The sequence below is a fragment of the Mesitornis unicolor genome, unplaced genomic scaffold (assembly GCF_000695765.1).
Source record: "Mesitornis unicolor isolate BGI_N332 unplaced genomic scaffold, ASM69576v1 scaffold4914, whole genome shotgun sequence".
NCBI classification, from domain to species: Eukaryota; Metazoa; Chordata; class Aves; order Mesitornithiformes; family Mesitornithidae; genus Mesitornis; species Mesitornis unicolor.
Window position 1 is genome coordinate 6058 of NW_010180649.1, and position 16027 is coordinate 22084.

Here is a 16027-nt window from a genome sequence, read left to right on the forward strand (position 1 = left end):
AAAAACAAATCCATGCCGGCTTACACAAAGTTCAGAAATAAAGCAAAAGACAAACAAGTAAATACTCATCCAAAATGTAGAAAGCAACTAACAATAACACATTTTGACTTTACACATGATAGGGCCTACTTCTGTCACTCCAGTATCAAAATGTTTCTGTCCAGTAACCGTAACTGGTTGCACACCAGTTAACATCCCAGCAGCACACACCCCGGATCCCAGCCACACTCATTACCATTATTCCCATTAGACTCAGCAGAGGAGCCAACAACAGCCATATGTGCTTTAAATGTACGTGCAGCTCTGCAGCTGCCTCTCGCTCCCGTTCCAGGCTGCATGCTGGACTGCTGCACCACATACACACTGGAAATCAGCAGCTCTGAAACAAAGATCCAGCCGCCTTTTGGAAGGTGGTCAGCTACAGCACTCATACACATCCTCTCCAACAGGTACTAAGGTACAAGAAGAGATGAGCCCAACTCCTGGGGATGCTGGCCTCTAGAGACCATTACCTTAGAGATTAATATCCCTCAACCGCAGATCCCAAGAGGTTCCCTCCTGCTCTGGAAAGTTACATCTACTTGCTCCAATTTTATTACCACTACTAGTTGATAGGGTTGAATGGGCTTCTTTTTTCTATTTCCTACATCCAAAAAAAGTTCTACTTATTATAAACCTAGATGATAGAAGAGTTTTATTTCTTCCAAGAGCAGTTTAGTTCTTACCATTTTTACAGCTGCTTATTGGCAGCATCTGAGGGATAATTCCTGTCACAGTGAAGAACTTCAGTCTCAGATTCTTCAGCCTTCAAGTATTCCAGCAAGTCTGACTTTAAAATAGTAGAAAATGTGATTTTTTTATGCAATGAAGTAGTCTCCAATGAGTTACAGAGTTTACATCCTTAAATTGTGTAAAGATCTATGGCTTTTAAAATGCTGAAATCTCATTGTTATTCAAACTCCCCATTAGATCCAACTGAACAATGACAAACTTGCATTATCATGGAAGAAAATTGCTTTGAAAATCTGATCTAAGTGACAACCATGATTAACTCTAACAAACACAGCAGTCTTAAAATACATTTACACTTCAAATGCCCTCACGCTCTTCACTAGTTCTGTACTAATTCAGCACAACCTACTTACGTACTTTTAACAGAAGCAGTTTTATTCAAATACAGGTAACACCCCCACTTTAAAAGAGAATCCCCTCTCTCCCAAACCTGTAATAGAATTACAAATTAAACTTTGGGAGAAAAAAACCTTATGTTAATCTACAGGTCTCTTTAAATATACATCAGTGACACTTTAGCATATAGGTAAAATAACATAGGTAAAGAATTCCAAAACCAAACTGACCTTCCTTTTTACCCCATCCCCAAGTCTTGGTTTTAAATCAGCAAAAACCTATGACCTAAATAGTGATTAAGTCACTTTTACATGTTCTTGCTGGACAGCAAACATCAATTCTAGAATTACCCTTGCTAAAAATGAATGTTGAAGTTCTAATGGCTAGGACATCCTCCACATTCAACTGACCCTCTGTCGTTTTGGTGTGGGTACCTTTTTTAGCCTCCAGCAGAGCCCAGAGGCACACAGGACGCATCTGTCACAGACAGCATCGATCCTCAAAGCACAGTTTGGTACAACCTCTCTCACAACTCTGCTGCTCCCATTAATGTTTTCAGTCCTTTCTGGATTCAGGTAAACCTTGGAGCCTATCTGTGTATTCTTCTAGAAGACTTCAAGATTTACCTACACACTTAACCAGCACAACTGTGGAAATAAGTGATTTATCTCTATGGCAGACCTAAATTTGTATGTCTGCCCTCATCATTAGGAACGTAGGTTTTTTTTCTTTTTAAACCACAACTATGCCTTGCATAATTAGCCAAGATTAATGAAGACCGAGGACTGGAGAATCAATTATTTCTCTCTATTTCATGTTGTTAAGAACAACAAATTCAGGCCTGACTATCACCTAATATAAAAATTTTGTTTTCTGATTACAAGTCTTTGGGAAGGCAAGTGATAACAATGAAACATTAAGATATTACAATAAGCAGAGAGGCAAAACACATATGTACCTTTTATTCTGAGTGGACAGAATTGCCCAAGATGTGTCACCATCTCAATAATGAAAGCCAGCAGAAAGGTACCAAAAGGTCAGTCAGAAAAAGAAAAAACACAAGATAAATGAAATGGGTTGTAAGCAAATGTCCAGTGAACAAGCCACAAAGATTGGACACCACTGACTTTCACTGCCAGTGGTAGCTCACCACTGACCTACTTGAGCCAGCAGGTTCCCAAGACTTAGTCCTTGATCACATAATATACCTGCAATGCTTGGTGACAAGACCTGCAGACAGTCACACACAAAATCTGCTTGAGATTAGAAATAATATTAATTTTCAAAGGGTGGTGCTTAGCAGGACCTGATCAAACACAGGGAAAGCTAGCACAAATGCATCAGTTTCATGTTTTTATTTTTCATGTTGGTGAAACACACAGCTTCTTCTCAAGAAGCAGCATCTGTAGAGCTGTTACAAACACATTTTGTACTGTAATACACCACAGATTTGGAAAAAGAACAAATAAAGCACAGGTTTCACACTGCACTTGGGTACACCGAGTTTTAAGTTACAGATAATTTAGAAATCTTCTGCTTTTACATATACATTGCATCGGCCATTGCTTAGCCTTCATGCACAATTTTATTTTTCTTACAGTCAACACCGGTTCTAGAAACTTCCTTGCTGTAAATGGTATCTTTTCCACTTTAAATCACTTAAATGATATTTACATAAGTGTGCAAATTGCTTTGAAAGATAGAAACAAACACTAACATGTAATATACAGACAGCTTCTTCTATAGTTAAACACTTACTAAAAGGCAGTTAGCATCCCTATCACATTTTCATTGCCTAAAATAGGAGAATAAGTTATATAAAATAGACCACCATATTTTCAGACACTTCTATTTCTGCAGATTTGGTCTGTGTAGCAACATTGCAATCAGAGATGAAGGTTCTACTCCTAAGATCCAGATAAGCCCTTCAATTCAATGGCAGCTTAACATGTTTAGTACAAGCTACTTTTGTCCCAGATTTTCCACACTTGGCACAACGAAAAGAGAAAAAGTAGGAGGAGTGGGAAGACAGTCGTGCACATCTGTTTTATTATCTTTTTGGCAATATGAAAAGTATGCTTTAAGAATCTAATGTATAAATTTCAACTGTTCTTTTAAGGTCCTGTTAGTGTTACAAGCACAGTTTAAATAAAGTCTGCAAGTTCTTTCACAGAAGCACACCAGGTTCCCAACTTTTCTTCTTATGCCTGTCATTTTATCAATTGATATATACAATTGTCAACACACACAAAAAAGAAGACTCCTTGGGACCATTCAACAAAACAAATTTCAGAATTGGAAGCAGCAGGAAAAACTTCCAGAAAAGTACTTGGTGCTCCCAGTGCCCCTACACGTGTGGGTTTTTTCTACTTATGATAAAGACTCCCCATAAAAAGTGCATGGTCACCTTCATGAACAAATCCAGAAGGCAGAAGTTGAGTAAACTGGAGTGAGTTGCTCCAATAGTGAAAACAAGAGAATTACAGGAAAGTCTTCAAAACCATCTTTCATGTATACTTGTAGTCAGAGAAAAGCAACTCAGTTCCCAAAATTTAATTTAGACTATTTTAGAGAAGAGCAAAAACTTCTATACACATCATTAATAACAAAGATAAATTATCTGTCAGACAGTAAAGAACTACAGGCGTAGTCCCAAATAATTTTAAAAATCAAGCTGGTTAATACATAATGCAAAGAGACAAAACTGCCTTTTGAACACTCATTAAATTGAATAATGTGACTTTTACAGCAGCCCTGTCTGCAAGCCATGCTGTAGATTGTGCAACCATCACAAAGCTCTTCAGTACTATCCACCCCAAGGAAAGAGAGTATTAACCCTCTAAAGGTTTACCTTCATTGCAATTATGCCTGACACACTGATGTCAGACATCACATATATGTCAGACACATATTGGATATTTTTTAAGACATCCAATTCCTTAATATGGCAGAAACTGTACCAACACTTAACATTGTGCTTTTGGTCTACGGTTTATTGAACTTTGGGCATCGTGTATCACACACAAATCCCTGCTGGATTCCAAGTGATCTCACCGTAGTGCAGATCTCGATTAGGTTCTTCTGAAGAAAGACCCCAGGTACAACTTTCAGTGCTGTCAGCTTTTAAACATAAAATAGTGAAACAAATTTAAGATGCTACAGAAGCTCGCAAAACACATGATTACTTGAAACCAAATAAAAATAGAGAAAATGCATTAAAATTTGGTAATTTTGGATTCTGAGCTAGTACAAAAAAGTCGTTTGTAAGAAACAGCTGATCTATGCTTTGAAAATATGAATGAATAAAATGCCTTCATACACTAGCACATTGATTAGTAAACACACACCTAGAACACTTACGAAATCAAATGTATCATTGAAACATTCAGAGCTTTATATTTAATGCAAGTTATCTGCTACCTTCAGTTTCTTTTTTGGTTAGGGCATGCTTCAAAAACACCACTAAGAAAGGGTTGTCTCCTCCTTCCCTTCCCAAGGTGTAATTACAAACACTGTGCACACATTTATTTACAAAGATTTCAGGTCAATAAAGTTCTTAAGATGAAAGATGTGCGTGTACTTTTAAGCTTGCAGGATAGCTTCGAACTTGTAGACTTAGTATTTTCCACACTCACATGGATACTGCTTGCACAGAATAAGTTATTAAAAGAATAATATTCCACAGCAGAGTTAAAACATGTTGAAAACAAGCTGAATACTCCCTCTAGTGCTTATACTAATGAAAAATCTTGCCTGACACAATCTACCTTAAATGGTGTTAAACAGGAGATAAATAGCCAGATAAATGATTGCATATTTAACTCTGAAAACAACCACAAGCATATCACTGGGACCAAAGTGTGTCAGCTGTTGAAATCCAGCATTTAAAATTTTGTACCACTCCCCCTACTCCAGTGCTTCTGGGGTTTTGGTTCTTTTTTAAACTGCTTTTAGTAAAAATTTCTATGTTTTTCCCATCAGCTGAAGGCTGAGCCCTGAGGAAGCTCCTACCAGGTAAGAAATGAATTCCAAAGATGTTTCAAAACGATAGGTACAATCATGCTTTTTCTCCTGTACTGTACCCAGAAGCTGCCAAGTTAATATTAGCATTCCCATATCACAATTGCAATGAAGCTCTGGTAAATCTGGTACCTTTGGATATGCTCAACATCACAAATAAGTCAGATATTTAAGATAACCTATGACTGTAGCTAGCATAGTCCACCAGAATATTCATCCTCTTCCTCATCAGCATGAGAGCCCACACCAGCAGGTCCCCTCGCTTTGTCTTGTGCAGCATTTGGCGATTTCTTCTTGATTCCACCTCCTGGGACCACCAAGGTAAGACCAAGCTTGGCATACTGACAAGAACAAGGTAAGTTTAGTATCCATACTATCACAGAAGTAAAATCTTGTTGAATTACACTGCACAGAACCAATTGACGCTCACAATAAACAAGCAGGCAACATTCAGTACAGAAAACAAATTGATCCTGCTTTCAAAGTATATTTTTCCAGCGCAGGAAAAAAAAATTAACCAGTTAGGCTTATTCTATCTCAAACACTCCAAGAATGGGATGAAAGATGTGTATTCATACTGCTTATTATAGAACAATTTGGCCACATCCTACAGCTTCTGTGGTTCAAGCTTTACATAAAAAAATAGTTTTCACTATGCAGTTCCACATACATTATCTAGTAACAGTTCATATAAAAAGTCTTACAAGTTCTTCTCAGTAAGACTAGTACCTTAATTTTTACTATTCAACATAGTAACAAAGTTAGCCAATACTGTTAAAAAGTTTGCCATGGATAGATGTCTCCTTCACTTCACACCTTTCCTGTCTTTATACTTCCTACAAGTTACAAGTATAATTAAAAAAAAAAAGATGTGGGAGGAAGGGGACATACACAACTACTTTCTTAAAATAATTTTTAAAAAATTCACTAATTAGTACCTTGCTAAGAAATAAGCACTGAAAAAATCATTCAACAATGCCACCTTGTAATGTTCTGTAATATTTATGCATCTCTATCAGCTATGAGGTATTTCTGGGATATAGCATAAGCAGGAAACTGTTCTGGCCCCCAAGGAACCAAGCAGTAAGGAACTGGATTTGGGTCAACGTGTCAAACAAACCCAGCAAATCCATAACAAACTGTTCTTTCACTTAAGCCTTCCCACCACCTGAAAGGAACAATGATGTGAGAATTTACATTGGCAAGCAGCAACGTAAATTAACATGTAAAGTTTACAGGCATAAGGTAGGATGACAGAGCAAGTCACAATAAATACATGGATCGTGCTCTTCTTATTTTCCTGTACTAGGAACAAAAAAAAAAAAAAAAATAATGTATCTCAACCTGAACAAGCAACAGTATTTTAAAAAAAAAAGTCCATAGGAAATACCTACTTACATCATTGTCCATGTACTTGAATAGTGGCAAATTACAGACTTCAGAAACTTGATCCTGATCTTGCTGGTCATACCCTTCTAAAAGTTGCTCCAGTGCCGCACAATCTTCACTTCCATTAAATCCTGGTATACTGAAAGAAATTAAGAGCTCATTTAGGGCATTTTGGCAATCTACTTGACACTCGGCTATGCTAACTTTAAATGCTGCTGATTAACAGCAGAAGACCAAGCAGCTTTTAAGAATGTGATAGACTGCTTATTCCACAACACTGCCTATAACCACTTCTGATTTCTCCAAGTACATGGATCATATCCATAAAATAAAACTTTCAGTGATATTATCTCACATGCTGATAATAAGACCACAATCATAGTCAAGAGAAAAGAGAACATTAGAATTTTTCCTAACTAATCAATAAACTCTTCACAGAATCACAGAATATTAGGAGTTGGAAGGGACCTCAAAAGATCATCCAGTCCAACCCCCCTGCCAGAGCAGGATCACCTAGACTAGGTCACACAGGAACACATTCAGGCGGGTTCTGAATGTCTCCAGAGAAGGAGACTCCACAACCTCTCTGGGCAGCCTGTTCCAGTGCTCTGTAAACCTTACAGTAAAAAAGTATTTCTTCTTCTTCCACTTTACATACAGAAAAAAAATCTGTAATGAGTTTCCATATACAAAATACAAATTTAATACTTGGAAAATAAAGATTGATCTTGAAAAATTCTTCCTAAAAATAAAGTACGATTTGACTTACATATGTTCAAGTCATTTCACTAAAAACACAGTTTAAGTAAAAATATTGTTTCAGTATTTTGTTACTGAAGTCTTCATGAAAGCTGAAATGGAGAATTGCTGGGAAATCCTCTGGAACCAGGGTTAAATGCTAATCCAGATTTTGACACCAGAGTTTTCTCCTGGATGTGTAACGAATGCCTTCTTCATTTCAATGTACTCAATCGGACTACTTTCTGCTTCCTAAACGATCTTTCAGTTCAATCAACTATTAAAAAAAAAGTCATAAAAAGTAGAAATCTTGCTTTTCTTCTTCCATTTTATGACAAGGGCAGGATCTCCCAGATCAACATAACCAGAAATGTAGTAATTCACATGCTGCAAACTTTTCTTTAACAAAAACATTTGGATTAATCTTTTCCTCAGTCTAATGACCATACTAGATAGTTTAACTGATTATACTGGGATGCTGCTATTGCGCATTTTGAGACTGCATTCCACATTTCCATCCTCAAACTGTAATAAGATATGGTAATGACAAGTTAGAATTTCAACTTTTTAAGGGCCTCCACACATGACATGGCAAAAAGATTCTGAAAAAAATAAAATTCAGTTAGCAACATCCAGAAATACCTATTTTTAATCCTAAGCACTGTTTAACAGCTAATTGATTTCTGCCATGTTTGAAACGAAACAAAACACAATCCAAAGGATATCACTAAGGCAAGAATCTCAGCCATTAACAGCATTCTGCTCAGCTTTTAACAAGAAACAAAAATGGGAAGAACTTCTAATTACCATCTCATTTCATCTGTCACACATAACCACATCTTTATGACTTTTTATTTTAGGTTCATTAAGAAGAGTCACCATGGCAATTACAGCTAAATCTGTTAAGAGTGAAAAAAATTCCAGATAGCCATATACCAGGGAATGCTATTATTACAGAATCACAGAATCACAGAACGTTAGGGATTGGAAGGGACCTCAAAAGATCATCTAGTCCAACCCCCCTGCCGGAGCAGGAACACCTAGATGAGGTTGCACGGGAAGCCGTCCAGGGGGGTTCTGAATGTCTCCAGAGAAGGAGCCTCCACAACCTCTCTGGGCAGCCTGTTCCAGTGCTCTGTCACCCTCACTGAGCAGAAGTTTCTTCTCAAATTTAAGTGGAACCTCCTGTGTTCCAGCTTGTGCCCATTACCCCTTGTCCTATCATTGTTTGTCACCGAGAAGAGCCTGGCTCCATCCTCGTGACACTCACCCTTTAAATATTTATAAACATGAATGAGGTCTCCCCTCAGTCTCCTCTTCTACAAACTAAAGAGACCCAGCTCCCTCAGCTGCTCCTCATAAGGGAGATGCTCCACTCCCTTGATCATCTTTGTAGCCCTACGCTGGACTCTCTCCAGCAGTTCCCTGTCCTTCTTGAACTGAGGGGCCTAGAACTGGACGCGATATTCGAGATGCAGTCTCACCAGGGCAGAGTAGAGGGGGAGGAGAACCTCTCTCGACCTACAAACCACCCCCCTCCTGATACACCCCAGGATGCCATTGGCCTTCTTGGCCACAAGGGCCAAGAATCTTATTGTACTGTAAGTCAACAGAAGTATAGGTTTAATGTTTCTTGACAGTGTTTCTATTGCTTTTTCATAAGAACAGATCTACATAGTGAAACATTCAGTTTAAAATTATAGGACAGGAAGCAGACTTACCTATAGCTTTCCCTCACGCATCTTTCTGCGGCAACATAATCATTTCTGTGAAGATGAACTAAGACTTGAGCAATAGTTTTCTAAACAATACAAAAGAAAAAAACCAACCTGATTATTCTTAAGAAATTAATAGTAAAATATGAGAAAAATACTGGACTGCTAACATCTAGGGTGAAAAACATTACAATCTGCAATGATTCTAAGATACTGACACAAGAGAGTCAGAACAACACAGTGAAAAGGTAGTAAGCCATAGCCTCAGCTGGTATGAAATAGATTATCTCCTATAACATACAAGTAATGTCACAGCAAGTAACAGTTTTTGTGGTTTGTTATTTTTGATAACATCTTTATTTTTCATGTGTTCATTGTTTTTGATAGCTCCTGTAGATAACAGCATCTTATCTTCAACATTATAACAGTGAAAAAAGCACAGTTAGATGTTGGGGAAGCACAAACTACCACAAATTCTCATCATTTAGCAAGGAATAAAACCTTGAACGAAGAGGTACATACGGTCAGTCAGATGGCAGCTGTCGTTAGTTACCCAGAAAAACTTGAAATGCACTATCAGAAACTGTGTCTTAGAATTTACCTTATAGCATGTTGGGTAATTTTCAATTTCCTTATAAATACTTTTTTCCTTTTGAAGAGACAATGCAGCCTCATCTAATCTAAAAAAAAAAAACACGAAAAACCAGTCAGGAATATCAGTGCCAGAAACACAGCATAATGAACCTGAGGCTAATTACAAAGTATTTAACTAACACACCAAGAAGTCTAGCAGAATAAAAATCAGCAGTAGATCTTACAAACAGAGTAGGTAAAGAAATATATAGTCAGCAATTCCTTTTGTATACATGCAGGCTAAGAACATCTCTGGTATTCATTCAGAGAAACCTCATTTTTCGTAACACTGTACAAGATTGAATGGCTTGTTATATAGCCTAACAGATTTCTGTATGTCATGAGGTTACTATAAGCTATCAGTAAGTCTGATATCCATGAACTATCAATAATAAGTCATAGTAAATGATTTTGAGTTTGAATACTCTCTTAATCATTGTATTAAACTTCTAGAAACCAGCAACAGCACGTGAGCTATAAAGCAGCAGAGCAACCAAATCTTTCAGATGTTCTTTAGTTTGATCTCAAAGAATTAAGTATATAAACTCAACAACAAGAAAAAAAATCACTATTAAAGATTTCATTACACTAAAATAAAAGGCATAAATCTATACCTGCGTCCTCTGACTAGAAGTCTTGATGCCTTCCCTAGCATTTCTAATGCTTGCCGTAAGCGTTCTTCATTCTAGAGAAGATCAAAGAGATTCATGCATTCGTATTTCAGTTGGACAGAATTAAGACCACTACACCTTAATCTAAGTATGTCACCTGTGATTTAACACAACTGTTAATCATTCTATCAGCAGTTCACACACTGAAGGGAAACATGACGAGTATTCCTGCACCCAAGTCCCACAGCCAGCTCCTGTACGGATCTACAGAGCAAAGTAACATCAATGAAAAATTGCTAATCTGGAAACACATCACAATTGATGATACAGTACACCAAAGGCAGCAGCAAAAAAACAAATCATCTGCTCGTGGGATGGGTAGAGCATCAAGCGAACTCTTCGCTTCTGTGCCTTCAAGAATTTCAAACTATTTTAGGCTCCAGGACTCAACACCACCCACATTCCCTACCCTCTGGGCTGCCCAGCAAGAGGCAGAAAACTTGACAACTTACAAAATTCAGATTCAGTCAAGTCCCAAACTGAGAAAAAGGCAAAGGAAATTGACTCCTAACTTTCAGTCTCTTTCTCTACAGCACAAAAAGCTTTCACCTTTACTACTTGGCCACTGATGTGAAAGGAGGGGAAAATAATTTAGAATCTAATCTTAGGCTTTTTCTTAACTTGACAGCTGACCCTAAACACCAATTAATTCATCTTCATATTACTTTTCAGGGCTGGAAAGTTCTTTGCTGGTGGAAAAATAAACAAACAAACAAACCAACCAAAACCAGAAACAAACCAAACCCCAGCCTAAAAAAGCCCCTGCTTACTTCAAACACTGATGCTGCTTGCTGATAGAGCTGCACAGCCTTCTCTGGGCTCACATTTTCTATTAACCTGTAAAAAACAAATAAATTCTCTTCAGATGAAATTAAACACTTTATCTAAAAGTATCAAAAAGGCAAGGAAGAAAAGCACAGACATACCCACATCCTGCATGCATTCTTGCCACAGACACTACAGACTTACTTTCCAGCCCGTTCCAGTGCAATAGCTGCTGTATCTGGTGTCCCGTTCTCCAGGTACATCATACTGGCTTTCTCGATCAGCTGAACTGCTTCAGGGAGCCTCTGCATCTCCTGAAAAGCAGCAGTCAGAGGGACATTGCTGGCAGGAGCTGTGCTTATGTACAATGAAACAAATCAAAGCACGGTGTAATACCTTATTTATTAAGATTCTAATTTTTATTTACAAAGTTGTAGGGCTAGTTTAAATTGATGACCAACTCCATATAATTCACTTTTAAGTACCAAACTTTCATTTGTGGTAGTTGAGAGCAGAAGCAGCATCACTGACATGAGGACCTCACCTTTCTTTCTACAAAAGGAAAACCATTTTTTTTCCACAATTACAAATGTCACTTCCCTAACCTCCTTAGGGTATTGGTGGGGACTATGAGTCAACACAAAAATATCAGTTTCATATGTAATTCGCTTACATATATATATAAAATGGTCCAGGGCATAGTATTCTTCACTACAAAACAGAACTTTTAAATAAAAACTAGTAAATGAAAATACCTTTAGCATCATGCCAGCTTGTTCGTAAGCTCTGCAGAGAAAAAAAATTTACAATTTAGTTAGATGTGGTGTATTTCAGCAAGCTGTAGTTACACAGTAAAAGTCAACATGCATCGGATATCACTTCACAGTTAATTTTTAATGTTTTGAAGATGTTTCAAGTGTTTTATTTAATGAGACAGTGCATGCATAACATTATCTTCCAGAAATGAAGTACTTCAACCATACTCCCCACCAAAAATCTATTCTCATGATCGGACCCACAAGCAATATTTGGATTATTTGCCATTATCTGGTTGCATGTAAGTGCTCTTTAAAAATTTTTTCTGTAAGCTCAACAGTGGAAAATTTTCAAAATTACAAAAAGCTAATCTAAGACAAAAATATTTTATATCAAAATCATCATTTCTTCAGGTGGCCACTGCAGGTTTTCAGGCTTTCCTAGCCTATACTTCCAATTAAACAGATTTTGAAACAGCGAACTCACTTCAACCATACCACTTAGTACAGCAAGATCAAAATCACAGCTCATGCTTGTACCATATGTTAGAAAATTTGTTTCAGATTACTCAGTGCTTCTGTACTTACTTGGCAGCATGGAAGAGACTGGAAGTAACATTATCAGAGTCAAGGACAAAAGCCACAAAAATATAATGCAGAAAAATTATTAGTGCACAAAATCTTTTAGAAGTACTAGTTTCAATGCAAGGAATCACAAAGGTAAAATGAATCTATTACATTTGCAGGCAAGGTGTAAAAAATAAATACTTCTAGGGACAGAATAAACATAACGTACCAAAGTATAACTGAATGTAAAGTTGTAAAGCACATTTATTTAAAGTATGTTCCTGGTTACTAAATGCTACTACAAGTACTGTAATAATGTCAGAGTTGCATTTAGCTTATACTAGCTTTTTTTAGGTATTAAAAAAAAATATATACAAATTTCTAAAGCACTATGCAGACACCTCAGGCACTGGTCAGCATCTTATCACTCCAGATGTTATAGGAAGCAACACAGACTTTCTAACCAGAAGAGTTCTTTGGTGTTCCCACTCAGAACACATGAATATCTTTTAAAAGACAATTTTGCTAGATTGACAAAATGCACAAATATATTAAATACATCTTCTACCAACCTCCAGTACCCCATTCTAAGTAGCAACTAGTCAGCTTCTTGGAAAAAGAATAACAATCAATGAAAAGATACGCTTTATTGTTTTCATGTGCCTCAGCTTCCCGTAAACAGGCTTCCCTTGCCTGGTCAAACTGCTTGGCATTCTTAAAAGCAACAGCTGCAAGAAAATCAAATAAAGTTCTTATTTACAGCTTGCCATTTTCCTTTTTTCACGACTTCTGCTCAAGAATTTAGCCACCTAAAGATGCAAACAGACTTTAAATCAATGGTTACAGTTTACCAAGCTCTTCCCAAAAAATCCCATGACAGTCCTCCTTGCTTTATTAGTCACTTAGTTACCATTAAAAACATTCATTGTCAACAACATTTCTATACCATCACTGTACCACACATTGTGCATCATGTGTTTAGCTGGATTTCAGAACTCACTCATCCTATGTTTTAATTACAGAACTGCAGGAATACATATGTATATAATCATTAGAGGTTATACAAATTCAGTGTGGCAGGAATAGAAGTGTATCATCAACAAAGCATACCTATAACAACTTCTTCAACACAACCACATCAGGGTATAAATGTGTATTTCTATCTCCATTAGAGTGATAGAATATTAAAGTAGGATTAAAAAAAAATTTCCATTTATAAATGTTCCAGTTGCTCTTCCAAGTTTGTGGTTTTTTTATTCAGGCTTAAATGAATGAGTCAGAACCCATAGAGTAAGAAGTCAAAAAACCACAATAAACTACAATTATCAAAACCAAAGTTGTTTAAGAGCAAAAAAGAATAAACTAGTAAGAATTTTCTGTTCAGTGTGACACTTGCAGTGGAAAAAAGGGAGGAAAGATATCTTATTATGCCTAAAAAAGCCTGGCACCATCTCTCTACCTTACTGAGACAGTCTTTGCGAGGACATATTTCACAAGATGATGAAGACGCAAAGTTTTAAAACCAGCTCACATATTTATTGTTTTGTAGGAAAAGTCATAGGATTTGGAGGTGGACAAGTGAAAGAAGGAAAGTTTTATTTCTGTCACATGTAGTAACACACAAAGTAGAATTTGCAAGCTTGCAAAAAATTTTGTTTTGACAACTTTTCTACATCTCCAAATACAATCTGAAACTTATTTTAGAGTGCTAATAAGAGTAAATTTTTTGCTGTTTCATCTTACTTCGTCTTCACAACAGTTTTACTTACACATGAATGTACTGAAAACACGTAAAATGTTGAAAAAGCTTGAAGCTATAAAGTATATGGTCATATTTTCAGCCATACATACCTGCCTTCCCATACTCGGTAGCTGCACTGTCATAATCTGGTTTCCACTTTAAGAATCCAGTTTTCAGACTAAAATGCAAGAAGAAAGGCCTATTAACAATTAGTAAATATTTTATGTTTAACCTTCAAAGCACTTCAGATCTATTTAAAGCTTTAGACTACCTCTGAAAAAGAGTAATTATCTATATGCCAATACTACGATGACACCACTACTATAAAAATAAAGGCCAGAATTGTTAGGAATTGCATAATGCACTGCAATGATCTCCTACAGTTATACACGTTGCCCTAACAGGCTTTTGCTGAGCCTGGAAAGTCTTCACAAGTCCAACTTCTCAACAGTAAGAACACCTACACCAACATGGTATTTCAAGATTTCTCATACCACAACACCTGACAATATTTTGTTATACATCATAGTTTCCAGTGGCTCTCTACAGTAATTTTTTTGCTGATGAGAATTATCAAAGACTCTCAATTGCATACACAAATGAAAAAATTTATTTACCAACACAGAGATAAAACCTTGTACATCATTTATATGTCTACTATAGATCATGACACTAAATGGTGCCACATGCACACACAGACATCTGGGAAAGTACACACTGCAAAATGCGCTGAGTTGTCGGGCAATGCTGATTTCAATATTGTGACTTCCTCACTTCTAAAACAAATATTAAAATTACTGTATCTTTAGAGTTCACCTTCATATTTGTTGTAGGCAGACACTTCAGATGGAATAAATGCTTAATTTGGAAAAACAGTTGTACTCTATTTGACTCCATGGTAGTTTTGTTGTTTTACTTGGACAAAAGCCACAGTACGTAACTCTAAAGCAAGCCTTTATCTTGTGTTATTATTATCATCACAGGCAAAATCTCAAATGCATGGAGCTGAAATACACAATGGCTTAATCTGCACACAGTTTCAGATTTAGACAACTTCTATTTCAAATGTTTTCCCAGATAAGCTTAAAAATAATTCCACTGAAAGGCGCTCTTTATCAAGTAATTTGAAAAAGATACTCTGATACAGGGGTTTTTTTTTTTACTCAGAAGAGCTCTCTCTTCTATCACAGTTTATAATTTTGATCGATGATTTCTGGATGGCCTGTCACTATTCTTACTAAAATTATAGCAGTTTTGGATTGGTCAGCTCTATTACATCTATCCCGTAGTCTGAGAAATTGAGACTTATAAGCAAAATGGCTATATAGGGTATTAAAATACACATTAAAAGACTATGCTATGTAGATGTTAAGCCCTCCAAGATTAATTTCAGCACGTGTCTTTGTGGTCATCTAAAAAGAAACAACCACATGTTCCTCATAGCAGAAATCAAACACACATGCCATCCCAGCAAGGTTAAGCTCTTCCATTCACCACAAACCCCACATCTCTATTCTCCTGCTTGTCATTCCCACTAACTTGAGCAGAAAGGACTCCCCTCGCTTTCCAGTTAGGGTCAGGGCAATAGAGGCTACATGGCCCTTAAGGAAACTGCTCAGCCTCCAGGCCTCTGAGCCGTGCAGCCTTGCCGACACGACTTTTTAGTTTTCGTGCCCTTTAGCACCCACCCTCTGTAGGGAGGGACCCCTAAGGCAGAAGTGGGGGGGGGGGAAGCAGCTACGTCCTCCTACGCCCTCCGCGCCGCACTCCCCTAGCCCTGCACCACCCTCCCCTTGCCCCGAGGTCACGTCGCCTGACCCAGGCCGTCTCCCCCTCAGCCCCGCCGTGTCACAGGCTGGCCCCTCCACACCGCTCCGCGCAGGGCATCATGGGAGCCGTAGTTCA

The 16027-nt window shown here is 37.4% G+C and overlaps 1 protein-coding gene across 1 annotated transcript; it reads right to left on the reverse strand.

The window, feature by feature from the left end:
- Nucleotides 1–5094: 5094 nt before the first annotated feature.
- On the reverse strand, nt 5095–14354 carry NAPG (N-ethylmaleimide-sensitive factor attachment protein, gamma; the record flags this gene model as incomplete). Its single annotated transcript, XM_010183138.1, is given in 12 exon segments — nt 5095–5489; nt 6547–6676; nt 8997–9076; nt 9592–9670; nt 10238–10308; nt 11065–11131; nt 11264–11373; nt 11815–11845; nt 12403–12420; nt 13025–13109; nt 14233–14314; nt 14316–14354. Coding segments are annotated over 12 exon segments (942 nt in total), but the record flags the coding sequence as incomplete, so codon positions are not given.
- Nucleotides 14355–16027: the final 1673 nt, after the last annotated feature.